The 19,669-nt window shown below is 34.0% G+C and overlaps 1 protein-coding gene across 1 annotated transcript; it reads right to left on the reverse strand.

The window, feature by feature from the left end:
* Positions 1–69: 69 nt before the first annotated feature.
* LOC114381364 (protein SRG1-like) lies at positions 70–17,674 on the reverse strand. The gene is made up of 2 exons (XM_028340604.1): positions 16,960–17,674; positions 70–721 (listed from the first exon to the last, which is right to left on the reverse strand). The coding sequence occupies exons 1-2, from the start codon at positions 17,469–17,471 to the stop codon at positions 622–624; spliced, it is 612 nt and encodes a 203-aa protein (XP_028196405.1). The 5' UTR covers positions 17,472–17,674; the 3' UTR covers positions 70–621.
* Between the last annotated feature and the right edge of the window lie 1,995 nt (positions 17,675–19,669).

Consider the following 19,669-nt stretch of genomic DNA (forward strand, 5'->3'; position numbering starts at 1 on the left):
AAAACACATGCATCTACATGATCAAGGCAAAAGCATGATAGAATGAAGTTCTGATAGCATAGTAAACACACAAAACATCATTAAATAGATATACAGGTATTTACATCAAGTACCTATAAGGAAGAACCAACAGAGGATTTAGCTCTCCATAACTAGGAAGCTTCCTTTACAACAAAAAGAAGAGAAAGATGAAGGATTGAAGAAATACAAGTGGTGAGGATGTCTCCTCCACCTCTAGGACCTCACAATCACTCACAAACTTATCTCAAGCTCTTTAATGCGACTTCCTCTTCAAGCTCAATTCTCTGCGGGTCTTCACACTGCAAAATCTCTCAAACTCTCTAGAACTTGGACCTTTCTCTCTCTAGAAAACCCTAGACATGCAACTTCAAGAAAAGGCCCAAACTCCACTCCAAATTTTGGTTTCAAGCTTAAATAAGTGGCTTTGTTCCTGCTTGCGCGCTTAGCCCAACTCTGAACCGCTTAGCGTTCATTAGTGGATTTCGACTTAGCGCGTGTTTTTCTCACTCAGCGGATGGACTGAAGTGGTGTGCTTCTCTGGATGACCCTTCACTTAACGCAAATGCACAGCTCATCCTTCTCCCAGATTCTTCCTCGCGCTCAGCCGAGGAGTGTTGTGCTCAACGGATGGCTCGTTAAGCCGGAAGATTGGCTTAGCGAGAGGGTGAAAATCAACACTTCACAAACTTGCCTAATTAACCTGAAATTGAGAGAAAATGATTATTAAACACACAAAATGGACGTACTAAGTGTCAGACAAGTGGCCTTAGATATCTTAAGAAGGGGGGTTGAATTAAGATATCACAAACTTTTCAAGATTAAAAATTCTATTTTGATTTAAACCCAAATCCCAAGATTTCTTTCAAAATGAACTCCTAAAGAATTATGCAAATTAATACTACTGAATAGAAGCAATAAGCAATAATAAATAAAGGAGTTTAAGGGAAGAGAAAATGCAAACTCAGATTTATACTGGTTTGGCCACACCCTTGTGCCTATGTCCAGTCCCCAAGCAACCCGCTTGAGAGTTCCACTATCTTGCAAAAGCTCTTTACAAGTTCTGAACCACACAAGGACTACCCTTCTTTTGTGTTCATATTACTTTACAACAAGAGACCCTCAGTCTCTTAATACCTTTTTAGAAATAAGATGAAGAGAAGAAAAAATCTCTCTTGAAAGAGATAGATTGAACAATTAAGCACTAAAATAATTCCTTATTGAATTGCAAGTGTATTGGCCAAGGAATTTTTAAGAGGATAAGATGATTTTTCTTTTTGAGAGGATAAAACCTTTTTGTTCTGAAAAACTCTAAGCAAATTCGTGTTCCAAGTCACATAAAAATAGACCTTTTATGGCCATGTAAAAACCATTTAAACCGATGTGACCCTTGGAAATAATTTTCTGAAAATCTCCTTTGGTAATCGATTACAAGACTTGTGTAATCGATTACAGGCTTTAAAATTTGAATCAAAACGTTCAGTAACTGCTAGTAATTGATTACCATCCATGTGTAATCGATTACACAGTGTAAAATTTGAATTTAAATCTCTAATGGTTGTTATAAATCATTTTGGCCACTGGTAATCGATTACATCCTCTGGTAATCGATTACCAGAGAGTAAATCTCTTGAAAAAGACATTTTAGCTTAAATTTCTTGGCCAAACCTTTTGTTGTTTCAATTTGGAATTCCCTTCCTAAATCACTAGAGATCTTCTTTATGATGTATCTTGAATCTCTTGGATTTTTGTCTTGGTCTTAACTTGAGAAGCACATGTTCACATGGCATCAAAACATCATGATCATATGGCATCATCAAAACATTAAAGGCAAAGTCTTTGCTTCTACAATCTCCCCCTTTTTGATGATGACAATTTAATTCCTGAAATCAAGATACAAGACAAAGTATATGCAAGAGAGATAATGTTGCGTTCACTCATTTTATACTCCCCCTATGTTTTGGACTTAATGATCACATGATCACTTGATTTCTAAGCTTCTAAACCACTTTGTTTCTCTCCCCCTTTGGCAACATCAAAAAGCCAAAGAACGTGGTAAGCAACACAAGATGGAAGAAAATGATAACTAAAGTTCACATAATCATTCATAAGCCAAAACCAAATATAATCCAGTCATAAAATACTAAGTGCCAAATACCGAAATATAACTAAAGTTCAGAGAATGATAACTTAAAAAGCATAGCCAACTACACGACTTAAAATAAAAGATAATAATGATCTAAAACTAGGAAGGTGGTGGAAGGTCGAAGCACCGATGAAGATAAGTCACATCCTCTTCAAGCTACGTGATATAGGTATCCATTCCTTCAAAGCAACCATCCAAGGAATCAAAGCGTTTGCCAACATACATGCGGAGACCCCATAATTCTGAAAGAACTTCATTCATAAGGGCTGAGGAATCATCTCTTTGAGGAGGATGAGAAGGAGTACGCTCGTCTTGTGGAGGTAGTGTTGGATCAAGTGGCCTCAGAATAATTAAGAAGGGGGGCGTTGAATTAATTATTCCTAAACCTTTACTAATTAAAAATTTACTCTTCTAAGGCTTTTACTATGTTGTTAAGAGAATAAGGAGTAGAAGAGAAACTTAATCAAAAGAAAAAGCGGAAATTAAAATGCACAACGGAAAGTAAAAGAGTAGGGAAGAAGGAGACAAACACACAAGAGTTTTTATACTGGTTCGGCAACAACCCGTGCCTACATCCAGTCCCCAAGCAACCTGCGGTCCTTGAAATTTCTTTCAACCTTGTAAAAATCCTTTTACAAGCAAAGATCCACAAGGGATGTACCCTCCCTTGTTCTCTTTGAACAACCTAGTGGATGTACCTTCCACTAGAACTGATCCACAAGAGATGTACCATCTCTTGTTCTCAGTCAAACCCAAGTAGATGTACCCTCCAATGTGTTAAGACAAAGTTATCAGGCGGTTAAACCTTTGAAACTTTGTGAATGGGGATACAAAAGAATTCTCAGGCGGTTAGTCCTTTGAAATATTTTGTATATGAGAAAGGGAAGAATCAAAAGAATTCTCAGATTATGTCATTTTGAATTCTTTGACAAGGGAGAAGGGAGACACAAAATAATTCAGGCAGTTAGTCCTTTGTTCTTTTGGAAAAGGGAGAAGAGAGACACAAAAAGAATTCAGGCAGTTAGTCCTTGGCGAATTCTTTTTGGCAAAGGGAGAAGATAATGAAAAGAATGAATAACACAAGTTTTCAAGGTTTAGAAAACCAGAAAACTTTGGAAAGCTTTTGGCACAAACAAGAAGAAGAAGTTTAAAGAGATTCAAGGCTTGTAAAGGATTGTTTTAGATTGATTGGATTGATTTAAAATGCAAAACAAAGTCTTGCTTTTATAGACTCTTCATGTCTGGTCAAGAGGACCATTTAGAAGAGTTATGACTTTTAGAAAAACTTAAAACCAATTTGAAAAAGTCAAAAACCATTTGAAGAGTTACATCTTTTGATTTATTCAGAAATAATCACTGGTAATCGATTACCAAATCAGTGTAATCGATTACACAAAGCTTTTATGTGAAAGGATGTGACTCTTCACATTTGAATTTGAATTTCAATGTTCAAAGGCACTGGTAATCGATTACCAAAACATTATAATCGATTACAGCTTTTTGAAATCAATTGGAACATTGTAAATTCAGTTGAAAAACTTTTTCAAATCCATTTTGCTACTGGTAATTGATTACAATAGTCTGGTAATCGATTACCAGAGAGTAAAAACTCTTTGGTAAAAAGGTTTTGAGAAAAATTCATGTGCTACTCAGTTTTTGAAAAAACTTTTTCATACTTATCTTGATTAAGTCTTCTCTTGATTCTTGAATCTTGAGTCTTGAATCTTGATCTTGATTCTTGAAGCTTGATCCTTAAATCTTGATTCTTGAATTCAACTTTCCTCTTGAGTCTTGAAGTGTTCTTGATTCTATCTTGAACATTTTGAACTCATTCTTTGATTGACCTTTGAGCTTTTTGTCATCACCTTTGTCATCATATTTGTTATCATCAAAACATCTTTGAATCAATCTTGATTCATCATGAAGCTTTGCTTCTACAATCTCCCCCTTTTTGATGATGACAACTTCTGAAATCAAGAAACACACACACACTTTTTTCTAGTCGATCACTCCCATAAATTTCCATTCTCCCCCTTTGTTTTTGAATTTATGCTTCTCTTAAAATTAAGTTGATTACTCATGTGAGTTCTTGATTTAATCCCTATTTCTCTCCCCCTTTGGCATCAACAAAAAGCCAAAGTGCGTATCAAATTTGAAGTATTCAAATATAACTAAACATCCATACAACATTCATGGAAAAATATCAACCAAATCATGAACCAAGAACCATGAAGCAACAATCATGAATAGATTAATTATAAAATCCACATAGTCAAATAACATACTAAATATTTGTTCAAACATACCATGCAAATAAGGAAATAACAAATTGTTCAAATATCATAATAATATAGCCAAAATACAAGGCTGAAAATCAAAGTACTAATAATATTAAAATAGAAATCTAAGATGATGGTGGCGGTGGTGGTGGAAGATCAAAGCTTGAACGAATGTAAGACACATCTTCTTTAACCTCTGTGATTCTTGACTCCATTTCATTGAAGCGCATATTCACTTATAATTCCAAAGTGTCAAACCTTTCACCAACAAAGGTTTGAAGACCATTAAACTTGTCCATTATCTTTGACAGAAGAGATGAATCTTCTCCATCATGTCCTTCTTCACCAACATTTCGAGCACCCTTCTTCACCCAAGAACCATCATGCTCTTTTTGATAACCAAAGGATGCTATGACTGAAGCGCCTATAAGGAAAGATCTCTTGATTGGAACATAGGGTTCATAATCAAGAGGGATGTTGAAGTGTTGAAGGAAAAGGGTAACAAGATGAGGATAGGGCAATGGAGCATTCAATCGCAATGCCTTATGCATGCGATATCTAACAAGATGTGCCCAATCAATTTGTAAACCTTTATGAAAGGCCCACATAACAATGAGATCTTCTTCAGAAACCTGAGCAAGGTTTGAAGATCTCAGAAGCAAGATGCGAACAATAAGGTAATGGAGGATGCGGCTTTCAAAAGCCAATGAACCGACAAGAAGCCTTCCGATCATATCCGCTTGGTTGGTGCAAACCAACCGGCGGTCATCATGTACAGAGAAATCAAACTTCCAATCGTCAATCAGTGCACCTTCAAATGGTACACCTTCGCTTGGCAATTGGGTTAAATCATAGAATAGGGACTGGTCAATGACTATCTTAATCCCATAAACCTCAGACATTAGGACACCTTCATGGATTTCTAAATTAGAATAAAAAGCTTTGACTAGTTTAGAATAAACAGGTAATTTCAGAGACATAAATGAAATAAGATTGGAGTTTTCAAATGCTTGAAAGCATTCAAAACTCTCATTTGAGAAGAAATCCATATCTATGAATTTTGGGTCTATAATGGAACGAGAGGAAAAGAGGTTTGTGTACCGTATACGTTGTTCCTCTGATGAAAACAATGATCCATAGGGAATGGAGGAAGGAATTGGCGTTTCCTGTGACCCGGAATGTCGTTGACTCTGACTCGAAGTGCCCTTTCGCTTCTTTGATTGTTCCACCATTTGAAGAGATTTTTCGAGATTTCAATCGGTTCTAATGAAAGAGAGTGAAAAAAGATGAAGTTTGGGCTTTGTGGGGAGTGATTTGGACAAGAATTGAGTGAGATATGGCTGGAAGAAAAATTGGGGGTGAGGGTTTTCGAGAGAGAGAAGAGTTGCAGGTTTTAAAATTTGAAATTTGAATATATAGGTGCAGGGACGCGTTGTAATCGATTACATAAATATGGTAATCGATTACCAGAGAACAACATTGCCAGAAATAACTGCTTGTAATCGATTACACTATTATGGTAATCGATTACCAGAGGTTATTTTAGCCGAAAAACAAAAACTAAAAGGCTTTCTAGGAGAAAAGAAATTTTGAGTGATTATCAAAAACACTTTTTAAAGGAAAATATACTAAAAATACTTTATGAATAATTCTCAATCATGTAATTCACATATCATATCATGCGAAAACATTAAAACATGTAGATAATCAATTTTATCAAAAACAATCAAAACACAAGTATGAAGAATATTGATTTTATTTAAATATATGAATAAATATTTCATGCAAATAAGATGAAATCAATCAACAAACATACTCATGATTTCAAACAATAAAAAACAAACAAATAAAGAATTGTTAGTCATCATACTCAAATTGTTTGAATAAACATTTCAACTTAAGAGAAATTTTAATAGGATAATGGTTTTGATATTACCTTTTTCAAGATTAAAATGTCTAGATCTTCAAAGATGAGGATCATGCTTTTTCTCCTTGTTTTTCATTCTTGAGAGATGTTCTCATCACTTTCATAATCTTTGGTTAGAAGATTAATCTCCTTTTCTGAACCATCGGATGAATCATTGTCATCCCATGCAATGTAGGCTTTCTTAGTTCTTCTTTCATCAAACCTTTTCTTTTCGCTTTTCTCAGGCCACTCTTCATTTGAAGGACAGTTGGCCTTGATGTGACCAATTTGGTTACATTTGTAACACCTAAGGACTTGAGAATCATCTTGTGATTTTCTTCCATTATTGAAGTTCTGACGCCTGTCAATTCTTCTTTTCTTGATGAATTTCTGAAATTTCTTAACAAAGAAAGAAAAATCTTCTTCATCATCTGAATCTTCTTCTTCGTTTTCGTCTTGCATTGATGATGAGGCTTTAAGGGCTATACTTCTCTTCTTTTTGTCATTTTCTTCATTTTGATTAAGTCGTTGAAGTTCCATCTTGTGTTCTTGCAATTTACCAAATAAAGTGGCAAGAGACATGGAAGAGAGGTCTTTACTTTCAGAAATAGCAGTTACCTTGGGCTGCCATTCCCTACTTAAACATCTTAAAACTTTATTAATCAAATCTTCATTAGGAAAGATTTTTCCTAGAGAGGCAAGGTGGTTTACTATATGTGTAAATCTTTTTTGCAAACTATGGATATTTTCATTAGGGTTCATCCTAAATAATTCATATTCAGGGGTAAGGGTATTGATTCTAGACCTTTTTACATTTGTGGTTCCTTCATGGGTTAATTGGAGAGTATCCCACATCTCCTTGGCATTATTACAATTTGACACTCTAAAATACTCATCTATTCCTAGGGCTCAGGTGATGATGTTTTTGGCTTTGAGATCATATTGGATTCTTCTCTTATCTTCTTCTGTCCACTTATCTCTAGGTTTTTGGGTTGTAGTGCATGTGCTGACATCTACTATAGAATGACCAAAATACAAGGCCCAAAAAAAGGAAAAACCAATTCTAACATTTACAAAGAAGAATGGATCCAACCTTGACCCATGGGCTCAAAAATCTACCCTAAGGTTCATGAGAATCCTAGGGCCTTCTTTAGTAGCTCTAGCCCAAGCCTCTTGGAGTCTTCTATCCAATACCCTTGGGGGGTAGGATTGCATCATCCCCTCCACCTTGGAAAGGATTTGACCTAAAATCCCGAGGTTCTTCATACTTTAGGCTCCTTCCCTCGACACTTGTAAAAAAAACATATGTATTAGTGGTGTTGGGTATGTTAGAGTATGGTAAGGTCTGAAAACCCCTTTCATGGACATCTTCCCATGAGGGAACATGGTTCCTCACCAACTTAATGAGTGGTGCTACAAGTATAGAAAAATATGGGACAAACCTTTTGTAAAAGTTTGTTAAGTCATGGAAGCCCCAGATTTCCCTTATACTTGGTGGAGGGGGCCAATCAGGAATGACCTTTATTCTCTTAGGGTCCGTGGGAACCCCTTGATCACTATTTAAAAAATTAAGGAAAGTAATGCAATAAAGCGTACCTTTTTCTGTATTTTTATGTTGATTATTCCTACAAAAAAATACGACAAACCTAAGGTGTCCCATATGAGCACCTAAGTTTGTATTAAAACCAAAAATAAGAACAAACCTACCTAATGAGTCCCTATGTACATCAATCATGAAGACGTTGGGTGCATGACTGATTTTACAAAAGAGGGTTGCAACACTCAACACATTCATCATATCACTTATTGTAGGGATTTGGTGCCTAATAATACCTATTTTGGGTACCAACAAAGCACAAGGATTTAACCTCTTACGAACCAAACCCTCATCCAACAACTCCTTTACTTGAGGAATAACCTCAAGCCCAAGAGGTGTGGCAGTGCTAACAAGTGTCTTTTTATAAAAGTGAAAATGTGAAGGTTGTCTAAGAGGGAAAGTTTCTTTAATGTTTGTCTTTATTGTAAAATGAGTTTCCTTCTTAGCTAACCTCTTGGAGGAGACACTTACCTCCTTACACTTCTCTTTAACCACTAATGGTTGTCCATCTTCTTGGGGGTAGATTTCTTCACTAGATTCTTCCCCTTTTGCTTCTTCACTTTCACTAGAGGAAGGTGAAGTAGTAGCCTCATCTTGACTACTATAAATGTCTTGGCCCCTCATAATCATGGTTTTTGTGGTGGGGCATTAAGAAGTAATGTGTCATCTTCCAAGACATTTAAAGCACTTTATAGAGCTAGTTTTCTCTTGCGTACTAGCCTTAGGGGCTTGCTTTTTCTATTGTCTTCCCCTTATTATCTTTGGGCTTAGAAGGTGTCACCCCTAAGATGCCTTGACCTTGGTCTTTCTTTGGATAAGAGTGAGAGCCATAAGATTTTGAAGTATACTTCTTTTTAAGTTGTTGCTCTACCCTTATTTCCCAATCTAAGTTAGCCTCTACATTGTCCTTCCCATGGAAGTATGAGAGGTTAATGTTAGCCTCTTGAGGCTTTCTTTCCTTTTCTCTTCTATGGGAGTGAGGTCTAAGATGTGACCTATGCCTTCCTTCGTAATAGTCACGAAGTTCTTCACTTAGGCTCTTGCAAGAGTTATGACTACTATAAGAGGCATATTTTTCTTTTTTCATTTCTTTCATTATTTTTCTTCTTTCTTCCTCTCTTATTTTCTTTCTTTCACCTTGACTTATTTCTTCAACTCTTTTTTTCCCTTTTTCTTTTCTCTCTTGTTTTTCTTTCCATAACTTGAGGGAACTCAACTCATCTAAGATTCTAGATAAAGGGTCTTTATGACTAGTACCCTTGCCATTAACACTAGATGAATGATGACTCATGTTGGTTCCTAAGTTGTGGTTCTTTCTTGTTGGAGGTTTGAAAACAAAAGGTAAAAGAAACTATGGTTGAAACTAGCCAAAATAAACACTAAAAGAGGTGTGAAAGATAAGGGAAAAAACTAATTGGTAAAATGCAAGTTATCTAGGCGGTTTGACAATGGAAGGTAAAGGAAATAAGCTATGATAGTAAGCAAGAAAAGTAAACTAGGTGAATCCTAAGAGTGTTTGGATGACCACATTCAAGGTTCCCAACAAAACACTCATTATCCTAAGGAAAAATTTCCTAAAATTATCACACACAAATGGAAGTTTGGTAACCTATTGGAGGCTCCCAACACACTTCCAATGAAAGGCCTTTTTGTTACAAAACTTGAAAGCAATCAAGGTAACTAAATTGCAAATTAAAAAAATTACAAAATGTCCTCAATTTTGGTGGTTGCTCTCTCTTTGGTGATTCATTCAATTTGGAGTACTTCTTAGTCCAATAGCTCTTAAAGTGGTTGGCCCCTTGCTTCTTGACTCAAATTCTTCAAGGGATGACACCAATCCTCCTTTCCAATTCCCTATATGACAACTCACAAACAAGGAAACAAAGAGACAAACAATAACCAAAGACCAAAAAAAATGAAATGAAAGCTAAACCAATGGAGTTTTAACAAGACAATTTTTCAAGGATTATTCAACAATTAAAGCAATGAAAAGGACATAGAAGCAAGCTAGGACTCAAAGAGACACTTAGAATGGCTCTAGAGTAGAGTAAAAAAACTAAAAAAAAAGACTCAACAAACCTGTAGCTTTGGCACTTGTCTTCACACTAATTTTCAATTGAAATTTCCAATTATAGAATAAATTTTGAGCCAAAACAACAAGCACACTTCCCTTTCACTTTTTTTTTCTGGATACTGATTTTCCTGCCAACTTGTGTGATTTTTCGTATTTTTTATTTTTATCCAAATCACTTGTTTCTTTTTTTCTAACTTTTTTCCAGATGTCTAGAAAATTCAGTAAAAATTTCAGCTCAAAATTCGAAGTAAACAATTCTCAGTAATTTTTACAAGTTTGTATGTCCAAGCTGCCAGCACCAGCAATTTTTTTTAAGCATAGTATATTGATTGCCTTGGGCTTACTTTCAACCTTCCTATGTATGTTGAACTCACTAGTATTGTTTACCAAAGTTTTAGGAGTTCAATATTCACTTAGGATTAACATTTCAGCCAGCAATTCAATCACCAAAACTCAAATTCACAATAGACACAATCATAAGGAAACCTAAAAGTTCAAGAAAAGGTTCACAATCAAAGACTCTCTAAGAATTTTGCATGAACATGTTAAGGACTAATTAACATGAAAGATTTGACTCAAATCAAATAATAGGCTAAAAGAATTTTATACACTCATGAACAAATGAGTTAGACAAAGAAACAAGAAAATAAAAATCAGCATAACATAAGAAATCTTATGTGACAAGTTTCATGACTAGACATGACTTCTATGACAAAACTACAATAGGTGAACAAATAACTCTAGATTTTTTAGGTTTTCTTCTACCTTAATATTTTTGTAAGAATTTTATGATTTAGGTTTCAGCCACAAAAAATAACAAGACAAAACTCAAAGGAACCTAAACTCAACACAATTCATGGTTCAAGAACAAGAACAAGAAATTTGAACCATAGAAAATCAAATCTAGCTTCTACAACAAGTTTAACCGGTGGAAACTCTAAAGAATCATGTTAAAAACATTTAGCACAAGATATGTGAGGAGATACATGGAGAAAAAATGAAGAAACAACAATGGAAGAGAAGGCAAAGCAAAAAATTAATGGAGGTTTAAGGAGCACCTACTTGAAGCTCTTGTGCTCTGATTACCACTTGATGGAAGCTTGCTTGTGGGGCTTCTATGGAGGCTGGATCTTTGAGCTTCAACGAGGTCCTTTAATGGTGATTTTCCACCATGGAGATGCAGCGGAAGACAAAGGAGAAGAGGTGAGAGGAGGCGCCATCCACTAGGGAATAAGCCATGGAAGAAGGAGTTTCACCACCAAGATACGCCTTGGATAAGAAGCTTGGAAGGATGCTTCGATGGAGGAAAAGAAAGAGAGAGAGAAAGAGAGAGGGGGGAGCACGAAATTGAAGGAATAAAAGAGGGAAAGAAGTGGAACTTTGAAGTATTTCTCACAAGACTCTCATTCATCAAAGTTACAACAAGCGTTACACATGCTTCTATTTATAGACTGTGGAAGCAAAGCTTCATGATGAATCAAAAATGATTCAAAGGTGTTTTGATGATAACAATGATGACAACAAAAGATGATGACAAAGGTGATGAACAAAAAGCTCAAAGATCAAAGAACAACTCAAGTGAATCAAGAACAAGTCAAGAGTTCAAGAATCAAGAAGAATTCAAGACTCAAGAATAAAGTCTACAATCAAGAATCAAGATTCAAGATCTCAAGAATCAAGATCAAGATTCAAGACTCAAGATTCACGAATGAAGAAAAGACTCAATCAAGATAAGTATTAAAAAGTTTTTTCAAAACTTTGAATAGCACATGAGTTTTTGACAAAACCTTTACCAAAGAGTTTTTACTCTCTGGTAATCGATTACCATATTGTTGTAATCGATTACCAGTAGCAAAATGAGTTTGAAAAAGTTTTCAAACTGAATTTACAACGTTCCAAATATTTTCAAAAGGTTGTAATCGATTACAATGTTTTGGTAATTGATTACCAGTGCCCTTGAACGTTGAAATTCAAATTTAAATGTGAAGAGTCACATCCTTTCACTCAAAAGCTTTGTGTAATCGATTACACTTATTTGGTAATCGATTACACTTATTTGGTAATCGATTACTAGTGACTGTTTCTGAAAAATCAAAAGATGTAACTCTTCATAAAGGTTTTGAATTTTTCAAATGGGTTTTAAGTTTTTCTAAAAAGTTATAACTCTTCTGAATGGCCTTCTTGACCAGACATGAAGAGTCTATAAAAGCAAGGCTTTGTTTTGCATTTTATCAATTAATCTCTTACAATCCTTTACAAGCCTTGAATCTCTTTAAACTTCTTTTTCTTCTTTGTACCAAAAGCTTTCTGAAGTTTTCTGGTTTTACAAACCTTGAAAACTTGTGCTATTCATCTTTTCATTCTCTTCTCTCTTTGCCAAAAAGAATTCGCCAAGGACTAACCGCCTGAATTCTTATTGTGTCTCTCTTCTCCCTTTTCCAAAAGAACAAAGGACTAACCGCCTGAATTCTTTTGTGTCTCCCTTCTTCCTTGTCAAAGAATTTAAAATGATACAGTCTGAGAATTCTTTTGATTCTTCCCATTCCCTAATACAAAAGCGTTCAAAGGTATAACCGCCTGAGAATTCTTTTGTATCCCCATTCACAAAGTATCAAAGGTGTAACAGCCTGAGATCTTTGTCTTAACACATTGGAGGGTACATCCTTTGTGGTACAAGTAGAGGGTACATCTACTTGGGTTTGACTGAGAACAAGAGAGGGTACATCTCTAGTGGATTAGTTCTAGTGGAGGGTACATCCACTAGGGTTTCAAAGAGAACAAGGGAGGATACATCCCTTGTGGATCTTTGCTTGTAAAAGAATTTTTACAAGGTTGAAAGAAATCTCAAGGACCGCAGGTCGCTTGGGGACTGGAGGTAGGCACGGGTTGTTGCCGAACCAGTATAAAAACTCTTGTGTGTTTGTTTCCTTCTTCCCTACTCTTTTACTTTCCGCTGTGCATTTAATTTTCGCTTTTACTTTCTGTTAAGTTTCTCTTCTACTCCATATTCTCTTAACAACATATGTAAAAGCCTTAAAAGAGTAAATTTTTAATTGGTAAAGTTTTTGGAATAATTCATTCAACCCCCCCTTCTTAATTATTCTGAGACCACTCGATCCAACATAGACTAGGTAGCTTTCTTGAGAAGCTTTCTTGAGAAAACTTCCTTGAAAAGCTTCTTTGAGAAAACTTCCTTGAGAAGCTAGAGCTTAGCTACACACACCCCTCTAATAACTAAGCTCACCTCCTTGAGAAACTTCCTAAAGAAGCTAGAGCTTAGCTACACACACCCCCTATAATAGCTAAGCTCACCCCCATGCCAAAATACATGAAAATATAAAAAAAAGTCCCTATTACAAGGACTACTCAAAATGCCCTGAAATACAAGGCTAAAACCCTATACCACTAGAATGGCCAAAATACAAGGCCCAAAAGAAAGAAAAACCAATTCTAACATTTACAAAGAAGAATGGATCCAACCTTGACCCATGGGCTCAAAAATATACCCTAAGGTTCATGAGAACCCTAGGGCCTTCTTTAGTAGCTCTAGCCCAAGCCTCTTGGAGTCTTCTATCCAATACCCTTGGGGGTAGGATTGCATCAATATCGAGACGCACAAATTTGAAAATAGAATCTCTGAGCAAATTCTAACGACAATAACTTTTTACTCGGATGTCCAATTGAGTCCCAAAATATATTGAGAGGCTCGAAATTGAAAATGGAAGCTCGTAGGAAATTCAAATGATAATAACTTTAACTCGGATGTCCAATTGAGTCACGTAATATATCGAAACGCTCGAAATTGTAAACAAAAGCTCTAAGCAAATTCTAACGACAATAAGTTTTTACTTGGATGCCCGATTGAGTCCCGTAATATATCGAGAGGCTCAAAATTGAAAATAGAAGCTCCTAGCAAATTCAAACGACAATAACTTTTTACTCAGATGTCTGATTGAGTCCCATAATATATCGAGACGCTCGTAGTTGAAAATGGAAGCTCGTAGCAAATTCAAACGACAACAACTTTTTACTCGGATGTCCGATTGAGTCCCGTAATATACTGAGACCCTCGAAATTGAACTTGAAAGCTCATAGCAAATTCAAATGACAATAACTTTTAACTCGGATGTTCAATTGAGTCCTGTAATATAACGAGACGCTCGATATTGAACATAAAAGCTCGTAGCATATTCAAACAATAATAACTTTTAACTCGGATGTCCAATTGAGTCCTGTAATATATCGAGACGCTCGAAATTAAAAATAGAAGCTCTGAGCAAATTGTAACGACAAAAACTTTTTACTTGGATGCCCGATTGAGTCCTGTAATATATCGAGAGGATCGAAATTGAAAACAGAAGCTCCTAGCAAATTCAAACGACAATAACTTTTTACTCACATGTCTGATTGAGTCCCCTAATATATCGAGACACTTGAAGTTTAAAATGGAAGCTCGTAGCAAATTCAAACGACAATAACTTTTTAGTCGGATGTCCGATTGAGTCCAGTAATATATCGAGGCGCTCAAAATTGCAAAGGTAACCTCGTAGCTGTTGAACCTTGTGGCCTCAATAATCTTAAGAGGGATAGGCTTAGAATGCAGAAGAAGCAACAACAATCAATTTAACAATGTTATTTAAACATACAAGACACAATTGATTGCAACAAAATAAATAAGATAAGGGAAGAGAGAATGCAAACACAATTTTATACTGGTTCAACCACTTCCTGTGCCTACGTCCAGTACTCAAGCAACCTACTTGAGATTTCCACTATCTTTGTAAATTCCTTTACAAAGTCTGAACCACACAGGGACAACCCATCCCTTGTGTTCAGATGCTTTACAACAAGAGACTTACAATCTCTTAACCAATCTCATTTAATAAGAAGAATGGAAGAAGAATTCTCTCTTCAAGAAAAGAATATTACAATGAAGATTATGTAAGAATCCTTATAGATTTTGCAAGTGTTTGGTCAAGGATTTCTTTTGAGAGAGCATTTGACAACGAAGTTCTTTTGGAATCTCTCTCATTGTCTTTTGAGAGGATAAGACATTTTTGTCAAGCAAAACTCTCTCTTCAATTTCATCCTAAGTCACACATATATATAGGCCTTTGATGACCATTCAAAATTCAAATTATAAGATGTGACTGTTGGCGATATTCCTTGAAAATTCTCTCTGGTAATCAATTACAGAATTAGTGTAATCGATTACACGGTTGTTTTTCTTGAACAGTTGTGACCCTTCATTTAAAATTTGAATTCCCAACGTTCAGAGTCTCTTGTAATTGATTACATATGATGTGTAATCGATTACACACTTTCAAACCATTGGTAATCGATTACATGTATTGGTAATCGATTACATGTGCCTTGAATGACTTCAAACCTTTCATTGTGAGGCAAGGCTTGATCTTGAAGAAATCTTAAATCAAGGCTTTGTTCGTTGAAACAATCTTGTATTAATCTTGAAGCAAAATGAGCCTTGTTTGATTCTTCTTTTGACATCATCAAAATCATGTATACATACATTCACATTGTTCCCCTTTTTGATGATGACAAACATGTGATTTCTTCTCAACACCATCAAAGCTTGCATGATTTACATTCTCCCCCTTTCTCAAGCAAATTCTTAATTCTTCTTGACATCATCAAAATCTTCATGATTTACATTCTCCCCCTTTTTGATGATGACAACCACCTATAGGTTAGGAGCAACAACAAAGAAAAAATATCTATTTGCATATAGTTTACTCCCCCTTGGTTTTGCAATGATTGCTTATATGAGACAGTTGAAAATTTCATATTTTTCATATGTAAACAAATTGTCTCATAAACAATAGATAATTTTTCTTACTATTTTATCTTTTATCTTTCTCTCCCCCTTTGTCAACATCAAAAACAAATCATGAATAGAGAGGAGAAAGATGTTACCACTTTTCGCAATGTATGAGAATCAAGTGATACCAAAAGGCATTAAAACAATCATTCAATATTAATCAAGCAAAAAACAAGTACACTAAGACATCAATCAAACACAATCAAATAAATCAATCATCAAATATTTCAAATCAAATTAATTAAATTAACAATCAACTAACTATACACAATAATTTCTATTAAAAAATTCAAATTTCAAATTCTAAATATGTATCTTACATGTGTCATATCATATGTTTATATTTTCAAAATAATTGTATCGCTACATCGGATTCTATCATATCGGTGTATGCATTATATCATTGCATCGCTACATCAACATCATCAGATATGTATGGTATCAGATACATGTATAATATCTATGTATCATAGTTTATAATCTTAAGAATTGTTGTAAGCTTTTGTTTATATAAACAACTATTCTTATATATATAAAAGATTGCTCCAATTGCACTTGATAAAAATTGATTCTTTTAAGTTATAAATAATTCTCGTTGAAAAAAGTTATTATGTGTTTGGATGAAAAATAACTATTTTTATATATATAAAAAATTGTTTCAATATAAACTTGATACGAATTGGTTCTTTTAAGTTATAAGTAAATCTTGTTGAAAAGAGATATTATGTGTTTGAATAGAAAATAACTATTCTTATATATATGAAAGATTGTTCTAATATGAACTTGATAAGAATTAGTTCTTTTAATTTATAAGTAACTCTTGTTGGAAAGAGTTATCATGTGTTTGGATGCAAAATTTTAAAATTTTAAAAAATTTAAAATGTTAGAGATTTAAAATTCTCCTATTTGAACTAATTAAAATTTCTTATACAAATACCAAAATTTTAATTACTCCTTAAATTTTGCATCCAATCAGCTTATTTTACAGGTGAGTATTTTAAATTGTTAAAAAAAATGAATCACCAACTTAAATTCCTGCATCCAAACGCAGGGTAAGGTTTAAGAGTTACAAGGAAAAGGGGAAGAGAGTGAGGTAGAACCTGAACCCAGGTGGTTTGTCAAGTGAGTGAAATTCCGAGTGCACCACGATTTTAAGAAAATCCCTCCAGAACAAGACTTTGTCCATCGAAACATTGGAGCTGGTGCCATACCTTACAGGGTCCATCACATCCTTACCAACATACTCTTGCTTCTCCTCCTCTCTAAGATTGAAGAAAGCAAAAATTTCATCAACCATCTTCTCCAAGATGGTCTTTGACACAAAGTGGTTGATGAGCATGAAGAACCTCCACTCCTCACAAGCCTTGCGCAAGTCATGGATGGTCTTGGCACGTTGATCAAGTGTGCCAGTAACTAAGAGAGAATAGTCAATGATGGGAATTGGATCATCTTCATCTGGGTCTGCCACTATTTCATCATCTGAATTGGTGGTTGTGTATGAGGGTGGGAGGGAAGTGAGTTCTGGTGATTTAGTTAGTGCTTTCACACTTGTGAAACTTGTTCTGTTATTGGATTGTACTTGTTGGCTAACCTCAGAAGCGGTTGAAGCCATGTTAGAGAAAGTGCGTGATGAGTGTGATAATGAAGACTGAATAAAGAAGGGATAGTGAGCAATATCAAGGCTTTTTGCCACTACAAATTAACGAATGAGGCTGGTTTTCTTAATTCTTATCATGTTCATGTTGTCTTCATTACTCGGTTCATGGTTATCTGAAACGTGTCTGAGAGTAAAGTTAGCTACTATTTCTTCTGTTCATTCGGTGTTGCATAACTATCACGTACGTCACAAAGTTGGACTATATGCATGTATCTCACTTAGAAAAAGAAGAAATCATTAGATTTTTTGGGATTATGATATTAATATATTATAATTTTGGTTAATCTCTATGTATACATATTTAAATTTTTTAATTTATGAAATAGAATTTATAAAATATAATATAACTTTGTCATGTAAAAATTAATTAGAAATATATGATGGTTCCACATAATGTAATAATCATTTAGATTAGGTGTCATGAAGAGAAAGAGGGCAAGTTGGATTTCTACACTCTTTTAGTAAAAAATATTATAAAATTCAAATAAAGAAAATGAAACACTATAATAGGAAAAATATCAACGTGCACCTCAAAATGTGAATTTGGGGTGAAAGAATTGAGTATGAAGGGAGGAAAAGAAAAGGACAAAGAGACAAATTAATAGATGTGATAAGTGATTTATCAAAGGATAAATGACAACTAAGTATATGAAGTATGGAACAATAAAGTTTAACATAATTGGTTAAATGCGCCGACAGGGTTTTAATTCTGTAATCGTACGTGCGAAAGAGATTTTATTGAAAGAGAACATCTAAATAGTCTTATAACTTTTGATTATGAAAATATTTTACTTATGAAAAAAAAATTAAGTACAGACAAAAAAGATAACCGGACATATTCGACGAAATGTCTAAAAGGAATATTATTTTTGGATAGCGATGTATTTTGTAATTGGGATCACAATTCTGACTTGTATTCGATGGTGCCTACAAAATTATTCGCGATGGAAAAAAAGATTTAAGGATAATGCCAAAATTACTTTTACAAATACTGGAATACGCATATTTTAGATCAATTTGTGGATTTTCGTTTCGTGGTCGTTACATAATCAAGAGCAAGCTAAGACACGGCAATTTATTTTGTTTTAATTTTAAGACAAGCCAGGTCCATCAGACCCAGAGGGTACTTATCCAACTTTTTATGGCTTTATTAAACGACCAATTCTTAGAACTCATTTCTTGAACTATGATAGCTCAACTATCCACTTAAAGGAATATTTAACTTAAATTTAAAAATATAATTGTCAATAATATTTTATATTATTTTTTATTAAATGAGATAAAAATTACATATAAATTAAGATATTTTTTATTTATCAATATATTTATAAGAAAATATTTTAAAATTAGAAATTGATCACTTAACTAAAGTTGATTAAAGTAAAGATCAAAGTAAGTGTTTCGTATAAATTTTATAAGAACAATATAAAAATAAAGTGAAATTGACATAATAAAACAACCACAAAAATATATTTAATGAAAGGAAAATAATCCGTCATAATGGTAAAATACATAAAAATGATGTGAATGAAACATCGAAAATTATTCATTTAAATAGACTTTTTGTATTTTTTTTTTTTGCTGGTGACCTGTTGAATTTTATTTTCTTTGGTGTGCTCCTTTTTAAACTTTTTCTGAGATTGAATAAATTTTATTTAAGGATGAAAATACATCTTTTGACTTTTTGGATGCTTGTAACTTTGAGCTTTTACTTATGATAGATTGTTTTTTCACATTTTTCTTCAATGAATTTTCTTCTTCTTTTGATGATGAAGATGCATCTTTTGATATTTTTATATAATTATAGCTTTAGACTTTGATTGGTGACAATTTATTTATTCGTTTTTTTTCTTAATGGACTTTGTAAAATTTGATAAAATTCTTCATTAGATGATGAAGATGCACCTTTTGACTTGTTGAATGTTTGTAGCTTTGGACTTTAACTTATAATTAGTTCTTTATCTTACTCATTTGATGATATTTGTTGTGGTGAAGTGGACTCTTTTTTTAATAAAAATATTAATTAGTGGATAAAACTATTAATATTTTGTACCAGAAATAAAGTGTAAATAAATTATAAATATGGTTACTTGTTTAATTTCTTTGAGAAAAACATCATGTTAAATGATATTTTTTGGTATAAACTAGGATTG

Source organism: Glycine soja, chromosome 13, assembly GCF_004193775.1.
Source record: "Glycine soja cultivar W05 chromosome 13, ASM419377v2, whole genome shotgun sequence".
Lineage (NCBI taxonomy): Eukaryota > Viridiplantae > Streptophyta > Magnoliopsida > Fabales > Fabaceae > Glycine > Glycine soja.